Source organism: Protobothrops mucrosquamatus, unplaced genomic scaffold (assembly GCF_001527695.2).
Source record: "Protobothrops mucrosquamatus isolate PMUCROS unplaced genomic scaffold, P.Mucros_1.0 scaffold1339, whole genome shotgun sequence".
Taxonomy (NCBI): domain Eukaryota; kingdom Metazoa; phylum Chordata; class Lepidosauria; order Squamata; family Viperidae; genus Protobothrops; species Protobothrops mucrosquamatus.
In genome coordinates this window covers 306,203-322,256 of record NW_015387536.1, presented here as the reverse complement: position 1 = coordinate 322,256, position 16,054 = coordinate 306,203, and the positions used below count along the sequence as shown (strand labels likewise).

At 48.1% G+C, this 16,054-nt stretch overlaps 1 protein-coding gene across 1 annotated transcript; it reads right to left on the bottom strand.

Moving 5' to 3' along the window:
* Positions 1–381: 381 nt before the first annotated feature.
* HNRNPUL2 (heterogeneous nuclear ribonucleoprotein U like 2) lies at positions 382–15,186 on the bottom strand. The gene is made up of 14 exons (XM_015821506.1): positions 14,622–15,186; positions 10,639–10,768; positions 9,489–9,562; positions 8,389–8,528; positions 7,581–7,671; positions 7,333–7,445; positions 6,741–7,004; positions 4,836–4,958; positions 4,087–4,218; positions 2,836–3,004; positions 2,521–2,721; positions 2,343–2,419; positions 1,530–1,640; positions 382–508 (listed from the first exon to the last, which is right to left on the bottom strand). Exons 1-14 carry the CDS (start codon positions 15,184–15,186, stop codon positions 440–442), a joined length of 2,259 nt encoding a protein of 752 aa, XP_015676992.1. The 3' UTR covers positions 382–439.
* Between the last annotated feature and the right edge of the window lie 868 nt (positions 15,187–16,054).

Sequence of the window (16,054 nt, the reverse complement as noted above, 5' to 3'; positions counted from 1 at the left end):
CTGCACCCCGTCTTCCTCGCATCGCCCCCCCCCCCAGGAGCCCTGCATCCCCCCCTCCCCAGCCCCAAAGATAAACTGCCAGCCCAGCCGCTCTACCATGTCTATTTTCCTATCCGATCATAGACAGCCTTTTAAGTGCTGCTGCTGCTCTCTCTCTCTTTTTTTATTTTCTTCCCCCCCACGCGAACCATCGGGGATTACAAAGGTCTAAACTAGGTTCCGAAATGCGGTGTGTTTTTTTTTCTTTTTCTTTTTATAGAATAAGACAATATTTTTTTTTTTCGGTTTTTTTTTTCCAACAAACTTTTAAAAAAAAATTTACAATTTTCGTTTCGGTTTTCAACCTCCCACCCCCTTGCCCACCCCCTNCCCCCCCCCCAATCTCCCTCTTTGTCGAGCCTGGCTGCTTGGCTGAAGGGTGGAGGCGGCTAACGGGGTTTCACCGGTACCCCTGGTATCCGTAGTAATTCCTGTAGTATCGGTCTCTGTCTTGATAGTAGTTCTGCCACTGAAAGAGACCAGGGGATGAGTTAAGCAGGGGGCTGGTGGAGGATGTCCCAAGTTCAGGAACAGTTTTCATTATCCATGGGCTGTCAGGCTTTTGAATAGGACATAATAATTTCATGCATGACAGACCCGTGAGGCAGGCGTGCTGTGCAATTAGCTCACAGGATGTTAATAAGTTGGGGGTTTGTAGTCACTGTGAGTTGTGGTGGGGAAGGCACGGAGGGAGGCTCAGCCAATCTCACTGTATACATGTTATACTTTGATAATAAAGGTCCATTCATTCATTCATTCATCATTCATTCATTCAGAGACCAACGCAAAAACAGCCAGCGAAACCAAGTAAATACAATCTCCAAAATAGATTATTTGACCAGACAATAAGAGCTCCTTGACTGCTATTTGGGGTGCTGAGGACTGGAGATCAAGAGGCCCCTCTACACGCAGTCCTCGACTTACAACCGTTCACTGAGTGACTTGTTCGAAGTTACAACGGCACTGGAAAAAAAACACTTGTTTTTCACACGACCGTTGCAGCATCCCCGATCAAAATCCAGACTTTTGGCAACTGACTCGTATTTACGACGGTTGCAGCAATCCCCTTTGATGACCTTCTGACAAGCAAAGTCAAAGGGGAAGGAAGCCAGATTCGCTTAACGACCGTGTTAGTGACTTAATGTTTGCAGTGATGCTCTTGACAACTGGGCCAATTGTAAAATGGGGCAAAGCTGGCTCAACCGCCATCTCGCTTAGCAATGGAAATTTTGGGTTCAACTGTGGTCGTTAAGTCGAGGACCGCCTATAGGAAGGGTAGTGGCACTTCCAGTTTTGGGCAAAATCACACCTGCATGGAAGGAGGGGGTTCGCTCCACAGCTGCAACGTCTGCTTAAGGACTGCCAGATCAAAAACATCGTAAAATATGTGACCGTCGTAACTTACGACCACGATGGGCAGGCTTCATTACGGCCGTACGTCAGGGATTACCGGTACTCTTTCTCTGGAAGTATAACTGACAGCCTCTTACCTCTCGGTTGTAGTCCCTGTAGTAGTCCCGGTATCTGTTGTAATCGTAATCACGTCCGTAGAAGCGACTGTAATCCCTGCCCCGGTAGCTGTCGTAGAAGTTGCGATAACCCTGTGTGTTAACAATGTTGTCGGTTAGAAGCATCAGTGCCCCAGGGCCATTGCTCAGAAGCTTCAATCTTAGACCGTGGCTTGTTCAAACCAGGGCCGGGCGTCCCCACCCTGAGTTTCACGGCGGCGCACTGGTTAGAAGGCAGTATTGCAGGCTAACTCACTGCCTACTGCCAGGAGTTCGATCCTGACCGGCTCAAGGTTGACTCAGTCTTTCATCTTTCTGAGGTCAGTAAAATGAGGAGACAGATTGTTGGGGGGCAAGAGGCTGACTCTGTAAACTGCTTAAACAGGGCTGTACAGCACTGTGTACAGCCCTGTGAAGCGGTATATAAGTCTAAGTCCTTCCTTCCCTCCCTCCCTCCCTCCCTCCCAGTGATTAGAATGCAATATTGCAGGCTAACTCTGCCCATAGCCAGGAATTCGATCTTGACTGGCTCAAGGTTGACTCAGCCAATTGTAATAGGCGCCTTGGGTGCGATTCAAACTGGAGCACCGTCGGCATTGACCAAGTCCCCCGTTGGTCAATTGCAAAAGGCAGCTTGACTGGGAAAAGCTGACATCCTGCCACAAGACCTTTCGGGCCATCCAACACCCCTATCTGACTCGGTCCTTAGGAAGGATTCGAGGGGTAGATCAAAAGGCCAGATCCAGTCTGAACGCCTGGCTGTGTGACGATCCACAAAATTCAAGGTGTACTCACGCCTCTGTTTCCAGGTTGCCCCCAGTACTGCTGCTGCCCGTAGGCCCGGTTGTTGTAGCCCCGGCGCTGGCCTCCGACTGGGAAAAAGCAGGAGAGAAAGCAAGTTAAGACCACAGGTGAAATCGATCTGGATTTTCTGATGTACCCGCAAGCCTGTCTCGCCCGCCTCCAGCCTCACCGTATCCCTGGCCGCGGTTGCGATTCTGGCGGTTGCGTTTGTTCCGGTTGTTGCGACGGTTCGTCCGTTTCTCGGAGGGTGGGAGGAGCTTCCGGGCCTCTTCCTTGTATTTAGTGACCAAAGGCTGGGCTTCTTCTTTCGCCAACTCTTGGAAGAGGACTTCGTCGATGTAGTCGCACTTGTCCGGAAGGGAGAAGTTGGCTAGGGGTAAAGGAATGCAGAAGACCAAAGAGATGAGGAGGCCCCAGCCTCAATTCCCCTGAATGAGTGGCCTCCCCCCCCACCCCCAAATCCGGACTTTGGAATGGAGCGTACCTTTCATTTCCAGCATCACCGATTCTGGCACGTTCTCCCCTTCGGCTTTCTCCCTCTGCTGCAGTCTGTCCGCCCAATCTTCCTCGCTGGGCACTAGCACCACCACTTTGCGAAGGAAGCCCTTGAAAGGCAGCAGTTTCCTCCGCTGGCCGGAATTGTAGACGTTGCACTGCGAGGGAGGGGAAAGGGAGCTTCAGAAAGGCCGAGGTGGAATCCCAGGGGAAAGCAACCGTGGTGTCTGGATTGCACCCCGAAGCCCTCCAGAGATGCCGGAGCATATCCTTCCGAGGTTGATAAAATGAGGACCCAGATTGTTGGGGGCAAGAGGCTGACTCTGTAAACTGGTTAGAGAGGGCTGGAACGCACTGTGAAGCGGTATATAAGTCTAAGTCCTAGTGCCACTTTCCTTCCTTCCTTCCTTCCTTCCTTCCTTCCTTTCCAGTGCTTAGAATGCAATATTGCAGGCCAACACTGCCCACAGCCAGGTGTTCGATCCTCACCGGCTCATGGTTGGCTCAAGTCTTTCATCCTTCCGAGGTCGATAAAATGAGGACCCAGATTGTTGGGGGCAAGAGGCTGACAACTGCTTAGAGAGGGCTGTAAAGCACTGTGAAGTGGTATATAAGTCTAAGTCCTAGTGCCACCTTCCTTTCCTTCCTTCCCAGTGCTTAGAATGCAATATTGCAGGCCAACACTGCCCACAGCCAGGAGTTCGATCCTGACCGGCTCAAGGTTGACTCAAGTCTTTCATCCTTCCAAGATCGGTAAAATGAGGGCCCAGATTGTTGGGGGCAATAGGCTGACTCTGTAAACTGCTTAGACAGGGCTGTAAAATGCTATGAAGCAGTATGTAAGTCTAAGTGCTATCTATCTATCTATCTATCTATCTATCTATCTATCTCTATCTATCTATCTATCTATCTATCTATCTATCTATCTATCTATCTATCTATCTATCTATCTATCTCTATCTATCTATCTATCTATCTATCTATCTATCTATCTATCTATCTACCTACCTACCTACCTTCCTTCCCAATGCTGAGAATGCAATATTGCAGGCCAACACTGCCCACAGCCAGCAGTTCAATCCTCACCGACTCAAGTCTTTCATCCTTTCGAGGTCGGTAAAATGAGGATCCAGATTGTTGGGGGCAAATATGCTTTTTGTCACCTTTGTTCTCTTCCTGGGACTAATCCATCTGAGGTCTCTGGGGTTTGGTTTTTTGTTTTTTTTAAAAGTATAAATACCTGATCGAGAATAAAATTCCTCCGTGTCCGGGGTGCGATCTGGACCAGCTTGCTCACGCAACGGGCAGCTTGCTGAAGCAGCGAATCACGAGCTTCGATAGGCAGTGGGTCCTCAACCGCAGGGCCATTTGTCTGTCGGGGGGGAAAAAAATTGGGGGGAGATCGGAAAGATTAAAAGGGAGGGAGGGAGGAAACCCCGACATTTGGGAAAAGGGGAGGGAGGGGGTCAATCAAGGGCAGCTCCTATCCAAAAGTTTTGGAAGCTATATATCACTGGACAGGATTGGTTATGAATTTGATGAAATCAGAGGCGTGAGGCCCACGGGATATCTCCCGTCAGTCTCCAAGAATGACGTACAAAGTAATTTCCTTTATTGTTCTCCCCCTATATACAGGTAGTCCTTGACTTACAACCTTTCAGTTAGTGACCATTCAAAGGTACACGGCACTGGAAAAAGTGACTTACGACCATTTTTCACATAGTTGGCAACTAGCAAGCATTTATGATGGTTACAGCGTCCCAGGGGTGATCCCCTTTTGCGCCCTTCTGACAAGCAAAATCAATTAATAACCGTCTGGCTAGCTTAACAGCTGATTCCCTTAACCGCTGTGGCAAAAGAAAAGTTTGTAAAATGGGGCAAAACTCAGTTAACAACTGTCCTGCTCAGCTATGGAATTCTGGGGCTCAACTGGGGTCGTAGGTTCTTGCAGCTGTTAGTTAGGGACACCCATTTTTTATTTTTTTTTACCTTCATTTGGTACAGGATGTTGTCGGTCCCCAAGATGTTGAAACGCTTCTCTTGATTCTCCTCGGTGTGCTTCTGGGCCCAAAATGTTTTCCCACATCCGGGCAGCCCAACCATCAGCACAACCTGGTTCAGGAACACGAGAGAGAGAGATAGTAAGCAAGGCCATCCAATCAAGGCCTGCGTAGGAAAGGAGCTGCCAAAATGCTATTAAGATTATAGGGGTGCCTTGAAATCCTTCTCTGTGCAAAGGTCCAGCTTGGCTGATGCAGCCTTGAGAAGAAGAAAAAAGATAAAAGGGAAACTAAGATACGGTAGCCAAAAATATTGGTAGCTTTTTGACCGGTCCATTAGGAGAGAGATGCACTCAAGAAGAGGAGAGCTTTGCACTGCTGAAAAACCTGTTGGCCCTGAAGGCCAATTAAAAACAATCGCAAGGTATCCCAAGGACTAGTAACATGATTGGCTTTAAAAAAACGTCTGCAGGGATTCCGGGGATAAAGCTATCAATGTCTGCTGGTCAAAATGACTTTTTCCTCAGAAGCAGTGAGCGGAAGCCTCAATTGTTCTGCTTCTATGGTCTTCCCAGGGGCACTGAGGACTAGTCACTGTGGGAATCAAAGGTCTAAAAAAACCAGGGCAGTTAGTTTAGAGAATCAGAGCGACTTAGAACTGTGGACTTCTTGGTGTTCTCTGAGCTTGGTTGTTTTCTTGCAGAAGCTTCATGACCAGACTAGGTAACATCATCACCCCAACAAGGCAGGCCACCTGTACATAAACAGAGAGTAAACCACACTCCCCTCTAGGCACTTGATCATGCTACCCAGTGGGGTCATGAAACGTCTGCTAGAAAACCACCAAGCTTGGAGAGCACCAGAGACCCCACAGTTAAACTCTCAGCTACCAATATTCTCTTCTATTGGTAGAATCTTAAAATTCCAAATGTATTTCTAATTGTCTCCTTTGAAAGGTATAGAGAACATACTCCACTCCCTTCTAGCCCTGATGATGTTACCTAGTTGGGTCATGAAACGTCTGCAAGGAAACCACCAAGCTCAGAGACCACCCAGGGCCCCACAGTCCTCCTTCTCCTCCTCTTCCCTTCTAGCCCTGATGATGTTACCTAGTTGGGTCATGAAATGTCTGCAAGTAAACCACCAAGCTCAGAGACCACCCAGGACCCCACACTCCTCCTTCTCCTCTTCCCTTCTAGCCCTGATGATGTTACCTAGTTGGGTCATGAAACGTCTGCAAGTAAACCACCAAGCTCGGAGCACACCAAGGACCCCACAGTTCAACTTTGAGCTACAAATATCGGTAGTCTTAGAACTTTTAGGAGACAAAAAAACAACAACAAAACCCAGTTTCTGGAGCTTGAGTTTTAAGACAAACCTCTGCCTTTTGGGAAACCAATTCCTTGCCACTGGTCAAACAGAGGGCACAGGGCAATGCTCACACCTACACGAAGGAGGGAGGACGCCCGAGGGCAGGGATCTTCACCCTTGGCAGCTTTAAGACTGGCAGACTTCAAATCCCAGAATTCTGGGCTTTTAATTCTGGGAGTTGAAGTCCACAAATCTTAAAAGTTGCCAAGTTTGGAGACCCCTGCCCAAGGAGAAAAAAATAATTCCAATTAGACTCAAGTGGGCAGTCCAGAGCCAGTATTGTCTTCCTGAGCTATTACTTCCACCAGACACATTTCCCTTAAAGGGCTACAGATTCTTACCCAGTGATAAAATACGCCAACGGATGCTAGGGATCGAATTTAAAAAGACACCTTTTCGCAGCTGCAGCGCAACACAACTGCCAGCTGATCCCCCCCCAAGACTGAAACGATCTAACAGGCTATTATGGGGTTTGTTTGTTTTTTTTTAAAAAAGGGGGAGCGAAACAAAGAGACTTAGCTACCTCACATTTTGCAGGCGCTTTGGGGGGTAGCGGGGTGCGCACGCGCTCCTCCGCAGGGATGGCGTGAATGAACAGGTAGTCCTCGGGAGCTGGGAAAAAGGGCTCCTCTTTCTGGCCGAAGTTCAGCTCCACGGCGCAGTTCTTGCACAGGACGTGGGGCAGGAGGGCCCGGTCGCCCAGCAGTTCTTTGCTGATTCGGAAGGCCACGCCCAGGTCCTCCCCATTCTTGGAGAAGGACAGCTCCACCTCTTCACTGTCGAAGTTCTGCAAGGCAGGGGGTGGGGGAGGGAGGGTTATCAGCCCTGCAAGTATTTGGGCTGTATTTTGGGGGGGGGGGGAGTCCTCGCCATTCAAGCAGCAAGCAGTGATGCTTTGCTGAAGGGTCAGCAAACCGATGGGGCTCTTTTCTAAGGAGATTAGAGCAAAGGCTGAAGATGGCACTTAAAACAGATGGCGGTCTCCTGAATGAGACCCGGATCAAGGAACAAAGGAGTTCGCTTGTGCGGCACCTGGTTCCCGCCCAAAACCAGGGTTTTCTCCAAAGACACCCTCCCCCCCCCGCCGCCATCGAGTCTTCTCTCACGGCACTTACGGCAAAGCAACCGATCACGTCATTCTCCCCAAAGGCCTGGCCAAATTCTTCAAACTGCCCATTTTCAGCCTTCAGCCCTCGTCCATCGTAGCCGTAAGAAAACTCATCCTCACCTAGAAGGCAGCAGCGCTTACTCAGGCAGTGCTGTGGGACATCCCCTTGCTGCCCCCCCCCACCCTCACCACCACCACCCCAGGATCAGGATCGGCTGAGCTGTCCCCCAAAGGCTACCTCGAAGGGCGACTTACCGAGCTGGGAACGAGAGAGATCGACAGACCATCCCACCCGGAGCAGCTGGGTCTCTGTGCAGCCTTCCTTGAGTTGCAGGTTTTGTGCCACCTAAGGGGGGGGGGGGAGGGAGGAAGGAGAAGAGCAAACCACCAGATGACAAACGGGCCGGGGGAAGGTGTGAATCTCCTTCCTGGCCAGTTTCCCCTTCTGCAGACTCGATTCTGATAAAGTTCTGTGTGAATAGCAGTTGAAACAACTGGACTTCCGAGCCAATTTATTCACAACGCAGATAATCGACTTGCAAACAAAGTTCAAAGTCACGGTGGCACTGAAACAAAGGGACTTACAAGCAGACTTATGACTGTTGCGGCGTTGCAACAGATGGCTGCAGCGTGCCGGGGTCGTGTGACCGCCCATTTGCAATCTTCCCAGCTGGCGTCCGACAAGCAAAGTCAATGGGGGAAGCCGGGTGTGCTTAATGACTGCATGATTCACTTAAGGACTGCAGTGATTGGCTTAACAGCTGCCAAATCGTAAAACCAGGTGCAGCAACTCACTTAACTAACAATCACCTTGCTTAGGAACGGAAATTCTGCTCGAGGACTACCTGTGCTAAACGTGCTGCTTGGTGCCCATCGTCTAAATCTTTCAAGCAATTATAAATCTACATTTTTTTTTTCCTAATGATTTTCGGCCCTTTTGCCCGGTGAAGATGGGCCCAGTTAGAGCTCAGCCCCGTAAATTCAATAGACTGCACCCCTCAATTGGCCCCGTCCCCACTTGTGGTGACCCAAAGGGTCTCACGTGGACCGCCAGCCTCCTCACCTTCACCTCGAAGCAGACTTTGCCTCCTTTCACCCCATGTGTGCCTCTCGCCCCAGACCAGAGATTGGGGAACTTCTCAGAAAACAGAGGCTGCCCTCCGTAGCGGTCCTTGGTGGCTTTGAAGTGAAGATCGCATGTGTCTGTGTGAGAAAGAGAAGCGAGGCACGATTAAAAGCGGAGTCTGCTAACTCCATGACGAACAAAAAAATAAAAGACTTGAGGCCTGCGATGGTTTTACTACATCGTTTTCCCTGCTGAATCAGAAGCGGGGGATTAAATATGGGAAAAAGCTAAGAGATTGTACAGCAAGAAGGAATCCCACTGGATTCACAGAATTATTCCTGAATAAAGAACAAGGCTGCAGGCTCCCCTTGTGACAGGGGTGTCAAACTCAATTTCATTGAGGGCCGCATCTGCATTGTGGTTGCCTTCAGGGGGCCGGGTGGGTGTGGCCAGGGTAGGTGCGGCCTACTGGGTGGGCGTGGATGGAATGGGTGTGGCCTACTGGGTGGGTGTGGCCAGCTCTACATCGTTCGCGTCAAGTGGGCCTGTAAGGGCCTGGGCAGGAGTGGGACAGATCTGAGGGTCTCTGGCAGAAGGGGGTGGGACCAGGGCAAGTGCCAAGGCATGGTCCACTGGAGGAGCCTCACTTTTCCTCTCAGGCCATGTGGGGGGGGCTTATAGAGCTAAGACTGAATGCATTTCAGCATAGATGGCCACCACAAAATTGTACATTGGCTCCCAGCCGGCCTGGGCCAAGACAGCGGGGGCCGTTCCCTCACTGTTTCCAGGATGGCTTCGCAGGCCACATGAAACCACTTTGCGGGCCGCATCCCGGGCCTTATGTTTGACATGTCTGCCTTATGAGCTGGACTACTGAAGGGAGGATTGGGTTATGACTTAGATTAGGGTTCTGCCTCGAAAGGACCATTAAATATAAAAACCACAGACGCATTCAGATTTCAATCCTCTTCTTCAGGCAACTGGTGCTGCCTTGATCGGCACCGAGAGTCGTCTGGTGGTCTGGAGTGATACATATTTCATCTCGCGGTTATGTTCACCTATGGCCCTAGAGAGGGGCGCACAGAATCGGTACGTACATGTGTCCAGCGTCACGAGAGTCTCGTCATCCTCTGCCTTAGCCTCCTCTTCTGGGGGGGGTGGAGACTTAGATCTGTGTCGAAAAGGACAACCGAGAAAGTCATCTTTAAAATTTGCCTTCCTGAAAAAGGTACAAGAAAGCAACCTCTGCTCTCCCCAATGGCGGCCTCTGTTCCTTGGAGTACAGGCAGCCCTCGACGTACGACCACAATTGAGCCCAAAATTCCTGTTGCTAAGCGAGGCGTTTGTTAAGTGGGGGCTGCCCCGTTTTACGACCTGTCTTGCCCCAGTTGTTAAGGGAATCTGGCTTCCCCCATGACTGGGCTTGTCAGAAGGTTGCAAAGAGTGTTTACATGTCTCTTGGGATACTGCAACCGTCATAAATAGGAGTCAGTTGCCAAGTGTCTGAATTTTGAGCGTGTGACCGTGGGGATGGTCATAGGTCCCTTTTCCCAGTGCCGTTGTAACTTCAAACGGTCACTAAATGAACTGTTGTAAGTCGAGGACTACTGGTTTCCCCTAGACCAGGGGTAGGCAACCTTGCCTCTTTTATGACTCGTGGACTTCAACTCCCAGAATTCCTGAGCCAGCCACGCTGAGGGAAAAGGGAGAGGTTTCCAAGCTGAGCCATGCTGGCTCAGGAATTCTGGGAGTTGAAGTCCATGAGTCATAAAAGAGCCAAGGTTGCCTACCCCTGCCCTAGACAAAGATAAGGAAGTTGCCCAGGGAGCTTCCATAACTAAAGTCAACTTGAACCCCGGTCTGCTCCAACATCCTAATCCAGTGTTTCTCAACCTTGACAATTTTAAGGCATGTGGACTTCAACTCCCAGAATTCCACAGCCAGCATTGCTGGCTGTGGAATTCTGGGAGTTGAAGTCCACATGCCTTAAAATTGTCACGGTTGAGAAACACTGTCCTAATCACTGTGACATCGTGTAGTCTGTGTTCCAATGAAAGGTGAGGGCCAGCCACTCACTCCCTGGCACCTCAGTCATTATCAAGGGCTGCAAACTTTTGATAATGTTGTTTTATTTGCTTCTAAGCCGCAGAAACCCGCCTTCCAAATTCTCCATTCCACTTCTGCTTCCCTCCTCTGGCGCATGGCAGATTAAATTCCCAGCCCAAACGATGATGATGCGTAGCTCACCGGCTGTTATAAGCCTCCTCTCGGAATTCAAAATAAGCACGCCCGTGCTCTTCCTTCTCATCTCTCTGTCTTTTGAGGCCGTGGCGTTCAGCATCCGGCCCAGCCTGCTTTTCCTTCTCATCCTCATTTGCTGGGAAGAGGCAGAAAAAAAAACCAAGCAGGCAGATTTTGTTTAAAAAAAAAACCAAACATATACAGAAAACACATAAGTCCTTTTGACTACTTCAAATATTAGACTATAAACCTCGCTTGGCGTTTAGCCTTTTGAGTAGCCCAAATCCCTTGGTGCCCAGAAAATAAATAATTATGATCAAACCTCACATCACACCCATCTACTTTAGGTACCTATCACTCAATGCAACTGCAGGAAATCAAAATGGCATGTTTCATTTTCCACTTTGGACTTCTAGTCTTTCTGTAATGCTCTCAGAGGGAAGCCCTTTTAACAAATGAATGATTGATATGTACGTTATCCCTGATTCATACTTTCTGGAAAAGCCTCCACATTTTAAAGATGAATGTGGATGCTTATATATTACAAAAGCTTTCTGAATGCAGAAAATCAATCTTGTGTAGCTTAAAATCCCCCAAAGACCTCGTCCCATATGTACAATCTAAACTTCAACAGGCCTGTGTAGTCAGCTATGCAATTCATTAGGTCATTAGTATGCTTCCTGCAGATAACTGTGAAATTTTATTTCAAATTCTCCAATTAACCAAGCCCTCACTGGGTCTGGGGAACTGACGATTTTACAAACTAAAGGAGAGCAATTTGCTAGAAAAAACTGATTAAATATTATATTTGGGACTTGCTATTTGCTAAATCAAGCACAAGAAGCACTTCAATTTTTTGCAAAGACATAGCGAGTATATCAGATTTGTACTGAAAACTGAATAAATCTCACAACATTGTTAGAATGTGACAATTAAAATATGCACTGCATTCCAAGATCAAATCTTACTGCCATATTTAAACGTTTATATTGCTCATATGACCATCACCTCGAAGCAAAAGGGAATAATAATACAGGAGAGTGCTGTTGAGAATATAAAGAAAATGTTCTGGGCTACAAAAGATTAAATACCCCAAAACATAAATTTCTTGCAGCTAGCAAAGAAGAACAGAGCAACTGTTCAGGCAACCATGCCCTCCTATCTACTAAGCACACAAATTGAAATAATAACAATTATTCTATAATTATAATTATTCACACAGTATCATCCACAACATTATTCAACTTATGCTGTAGATGGCACTCAACTTTATTTCAAACACATTATCGCCTTAAACTACTTTAGTTTTATTAATGCCTATGATGTTTATGAATGATTTCTGTGGATATTTAATTGTTTACATTGAGTTTTTGTTTTAACTTTATTGTACTCCCTCCAGAGTCTGCCAGCAATGAGGAAAATTATAGATTTTACTAATATACCTCAAATTCAGATAGTTTTAACCCACCCCATTACCTTCTTTGAGGTGGAATACTATGCCCCCTTTTAACCTAGATGAGAAAGCAAGCTAAAAGGAATTTATTTAGAGATTCTGGGAATCCCTAACGATGGGAGAGAACACAAGCTTGGGAATGGGGACCACATTTTGTGACAAAACAAAATCAGAACCACAGTCTGTGTTTCACAACATATTTTACACAAATCACTGCCGTGCATATCCTACCAAAGCAATTTTACAGTATGTTGCTGTAAAATAGAGCAGAATTCTGCTCTAAGGAGCCCAATCTAAGATTCAGCACAAAGAGAGAAAAAAAGAAAACTATACTATAGATTATTGTGCTACAACAGCTTTTAAGGGATACCCCCCCAAAAAAACTTGAGGCTGCCACAGCATTAATACATTTGTAGAGGAAGACTTCCGCAGAGCAAATGTCCCTATTTTCAAACACTGTTTCTATTTACAAAACAGTAGTTGGCAAAATCAGCCATTTTTTTCCTAGTCACCAACGAGAGTCTTCAATTTCAGTTGGCTCACCATAACCCTGATGATCTTTTGGCAAACTAGAGGAAGGGGTCATTTGGGGTCACTATTTTGCTGTGCGGATGCTGCAACGGTGGCCCTAAGTGTGAGGATCCATCCTAAGCCATTTTTTCAGCACCGTCATAATCTCAAAGGGTCACTAAACGAACAGCCATACCTTGAGGACTATCTCTAGTCTTCAAGAAAATACCCTTTGGCTGCTTCTAACCCATTTGCCCCTCTCTCTCTCTCTCAGTCCATCCCCACCTCTTGTCGTGGGGAAATAGAAGGAATTAGTCTTACCTATGTTTGCTGCCTTGAGTTACTTATAAAGTGATAAAAGGCAGGATAAAAAGCAAGCAAGCAAATTGCTGCCCAATTCTCTGCCTGCTCACTGCGGGAAGCCAAATAGGAAATAAATAAATATACAAACAGACAGGTAAATAAATAAATAAATAAATAAAACGGTATCTCAATTCTCTGCCTGCTCACTGCAAGAAACCAAAAATGAAATCAACAAACCAACAAACAGATACATAAAAATGGGAGCCCAATTCTTTGCCTGCTTACTGCCAGAAAGCATCTTCTAGGATTACCAAGGAGCCCCCAAGAGCCCCCCCCAACCATGTCATTACCATATTTCCAATGAAACAAGCCCCGCTCATTGCAAAAAAAGGGGGGCGCCTCCACCGCTCTAGCGAGGACCCCACCCACAACCAGCAGCAGCCAGGAGGGAGAAGAGAGCAAGGCACTAACAGGTTGTACTTAGGGTGGATAAAGGGGGCACCTGGTGGGGGGGGGGAGGCCGGTCTCTCTAATTAGAACACTTGATATATCAACCCATCGAGTGTGGCTGTAGTATTCTTTATGCCTTTTATTTCTCCATTTTATTGGCATTATTATTTTTATCATTATCATTGTTATTATGATTCATTGTACAATCAGCAAGATGTTCAAACTGGATTTGGCATTTTTATCCGCCTCTCTTTCCCAAGGACCTGAGATAGGCAGATGTGGATGTTTGATGGCATTACAAACATAATAGGATGTCAGCTTTATTTATTCTAATTTATTTATTACGATCCCACATCTGTTCAGCCTGGATTCTTCTTCATCATCATTGTATTATTATTAATCTTCAATTTGATTCCCAGTCTGGGACAGGTAAAAATTTAACAGTTCAGGTCTTAACCAAGGACCCAAGAAATCTTAAGGTAGCATCTGAGTATATAGGCATATATAATATATGGGTATTATTATTGTTGTTGTTAAATTCACAATCTGGCCTGGTAAAAACTAAACAGTTCAGGTCTTAACCAAGGACCCAAGAAATGTTAAGGTAGCATCTGAGCATATAGGCATATATAATATATGGGTAGTATTATTATTATTATTGTTGTTGTTAAATTCACAATCTGGGACTGGTAAAAAATTAACAGTTCAGGCCTTAACCAAGGACCTAAGCGCTGCTAAAATAAGATTTGATATATAGGCATATATAGTAGATTATTATTATTATTATTATTATTATTATTATTATTATTATTATATTCGATTCACAGTCTGGGACTGGTAAAAACTTAAATTAACAGTTCAAATCCTAACCAAGGACCTAAGAGCCGTCTGAGTATATAGGCAGTCCCAAGTAAGATGGGTTGTTTGCTTTTTTTTTGCAAAGTCAGAGTATTCAGGTCTAGCAAGTTCAAAATTGCTATATATTTGTATTTTTAATAATATCAATAACAATAATAACAATCTGTTGCTTTCCAAGTACACTCAGTGCTTCTGAACCAGAAACCAATTCCTGGCGTGTCTAATAATAATCCCACTCGGCCCAATAAAGCCTTCAATTCAATTCAATTCAATTCCATTCCCCCCCACCCCACCCCACCCCTCCCCCCACCCCACGAGGAAGGCGAGGATCGGGGGAACCCGGGGAGGGGGGGGCTGTGGGAAGAAAAGACCGAGCCAGCCAGCCAGCCAACCCCACCGTTAACGCCGCCTTTACCTTCCTGGTCGCCGCCCTCCTCGGCCTCGCCGCCCGCCGAAGCCTCCGCCGAGACCGAGGCCTCAGCCTCGGCCTCCTCGCCGGTCTCGGCGGCCGGCTGAGCGCCGTTGACCCCGCCGGGCTGCTGCGCGCGGCCTTCGCCGCCGGGCTCGCTTGGGGCCTCCTCGCCGCCGGCCGTCGCCTCAGCCTGCGGGGGCTGTTGCTGCTGCTGCTGAGGCGGGGGCTGCGGCTGCGGCTGCTCCTCCTCGTCGGCCAGCAGCGCCTCCTCGTCCTCCTCCTCGTCTTCCTCCTCGTCTTCTTCCTCTTCCTCCTCCTCCTCCTCTTCCTCCTCGTCGTCGTCGTCGTCCTCCCCCTCGACGCCCAAGCGGGCCCGGGTGAGGCTTTGCCCGCCGCCGGCGGCCGCTCCCGCTTCGGCGCCCGCCTCCTCAGGCCCGGCGGCCAGCATCTCGGCGTCGAGGGCCTCCTGGAGCCGCTGGACCAGGTCGAGTTTGAGGCCGCGCGAATCCAGGCCCCGCCGCCCGAGCTCGGCCCGCAGCTCCGTCACCTTCAGCCGCTTCACGTCCATGGCGCGCGCGCTCCGCGGATGAGGGAGGGGGGGAGGGGGGCGCGCTCCGACGCCAACGCGCCTGCGCGGGCAGCCCCGCGCGCCAAGGCCGCGCCGCCCGGCGGCTACACCCTTTGCGGAGCGGAGCGGGGGCCTGNAGAGAGAGAGAGAGAGGGGGGAAAGGCCCGCCAAGGGAAAGGAGCCCCGCGCGCACGCGCACCTGAAGTCTCCTCCGCGCATGCGCGGAAAGCCCCGCTCTTTTTATTTATTTATTTACTTTTAAATGTTTCGTTTCCTTCACCTTTGGATTTGGATCGGCGCTTCTTTCTTTTTTTTTTTCCCTCTCCTTTCTCTCTCTCTCCTCCCTGTCGGTAATATAATAAATAAGGATAACGTTCTCTTCCTTGAAAGGCAACCGCAGCGGGAGTAGTCTTTTGCGTTTTGTGGTGTTAGTTTATTTTATTTATTTTTGAAAGGAGAGGTTTGGCTCGCTTTTTTTTTTTTTTAAATCGTTGTGGCGCATGCGCGCGCGGGCCTTGAGAGAGGGGCGCATGCGCGCGCGGGCCTTGAGAGAGGGGCGCGCGGCCGCGCGCAGGCCCTGCGTCGTGTCGATTTTGAGCGGGCGTAAGGCGACTGGTCGATTTTTCTGATTGGCCGGCGCTCCACCAATCCGAGTAAAAAGAGAGAAGATGTTGCTCTCCTGGCTTGACAAAATGGGTGGGGGAAAAAAAATGTCTAGCCATCTTTAGGAAAAAATAAATCCTAAAATAAATTGGACAGTCCTTTATTTAAATCCTTAAATACGGAGAATTGCGCATTTCATGTATACCATTCATTTTTATCAACTAAAAATTAATGTACAGCATGCACGTCTTTGCCTATGTATTGT

Bases quoted from the DNA above. Each gene is read 5' to 3' on its own strand.
- HNRNPUL2 (XM_015821506.1), bottom strand. From the start codon at position 15,186: ATGGACGTGAAGCGGCTGAAGGTGACGGAGCTGCGGGCCGAGCTCGGG. The intron at 9,563-10,638 runs GTGAGCTACGCA...TTTTCGACACAG, and splicing joins GAGGAGGCTTATAACAGCCG to ATCTAAGTCTCCACCCCCCC. The intron at 3,005-4,086 runs GTATTTATACTT...CCTCCCTCGCAG, and splicing joins GGAATTTTATTCTCGATCAG to TGCAACGTCTACAATTCCGG.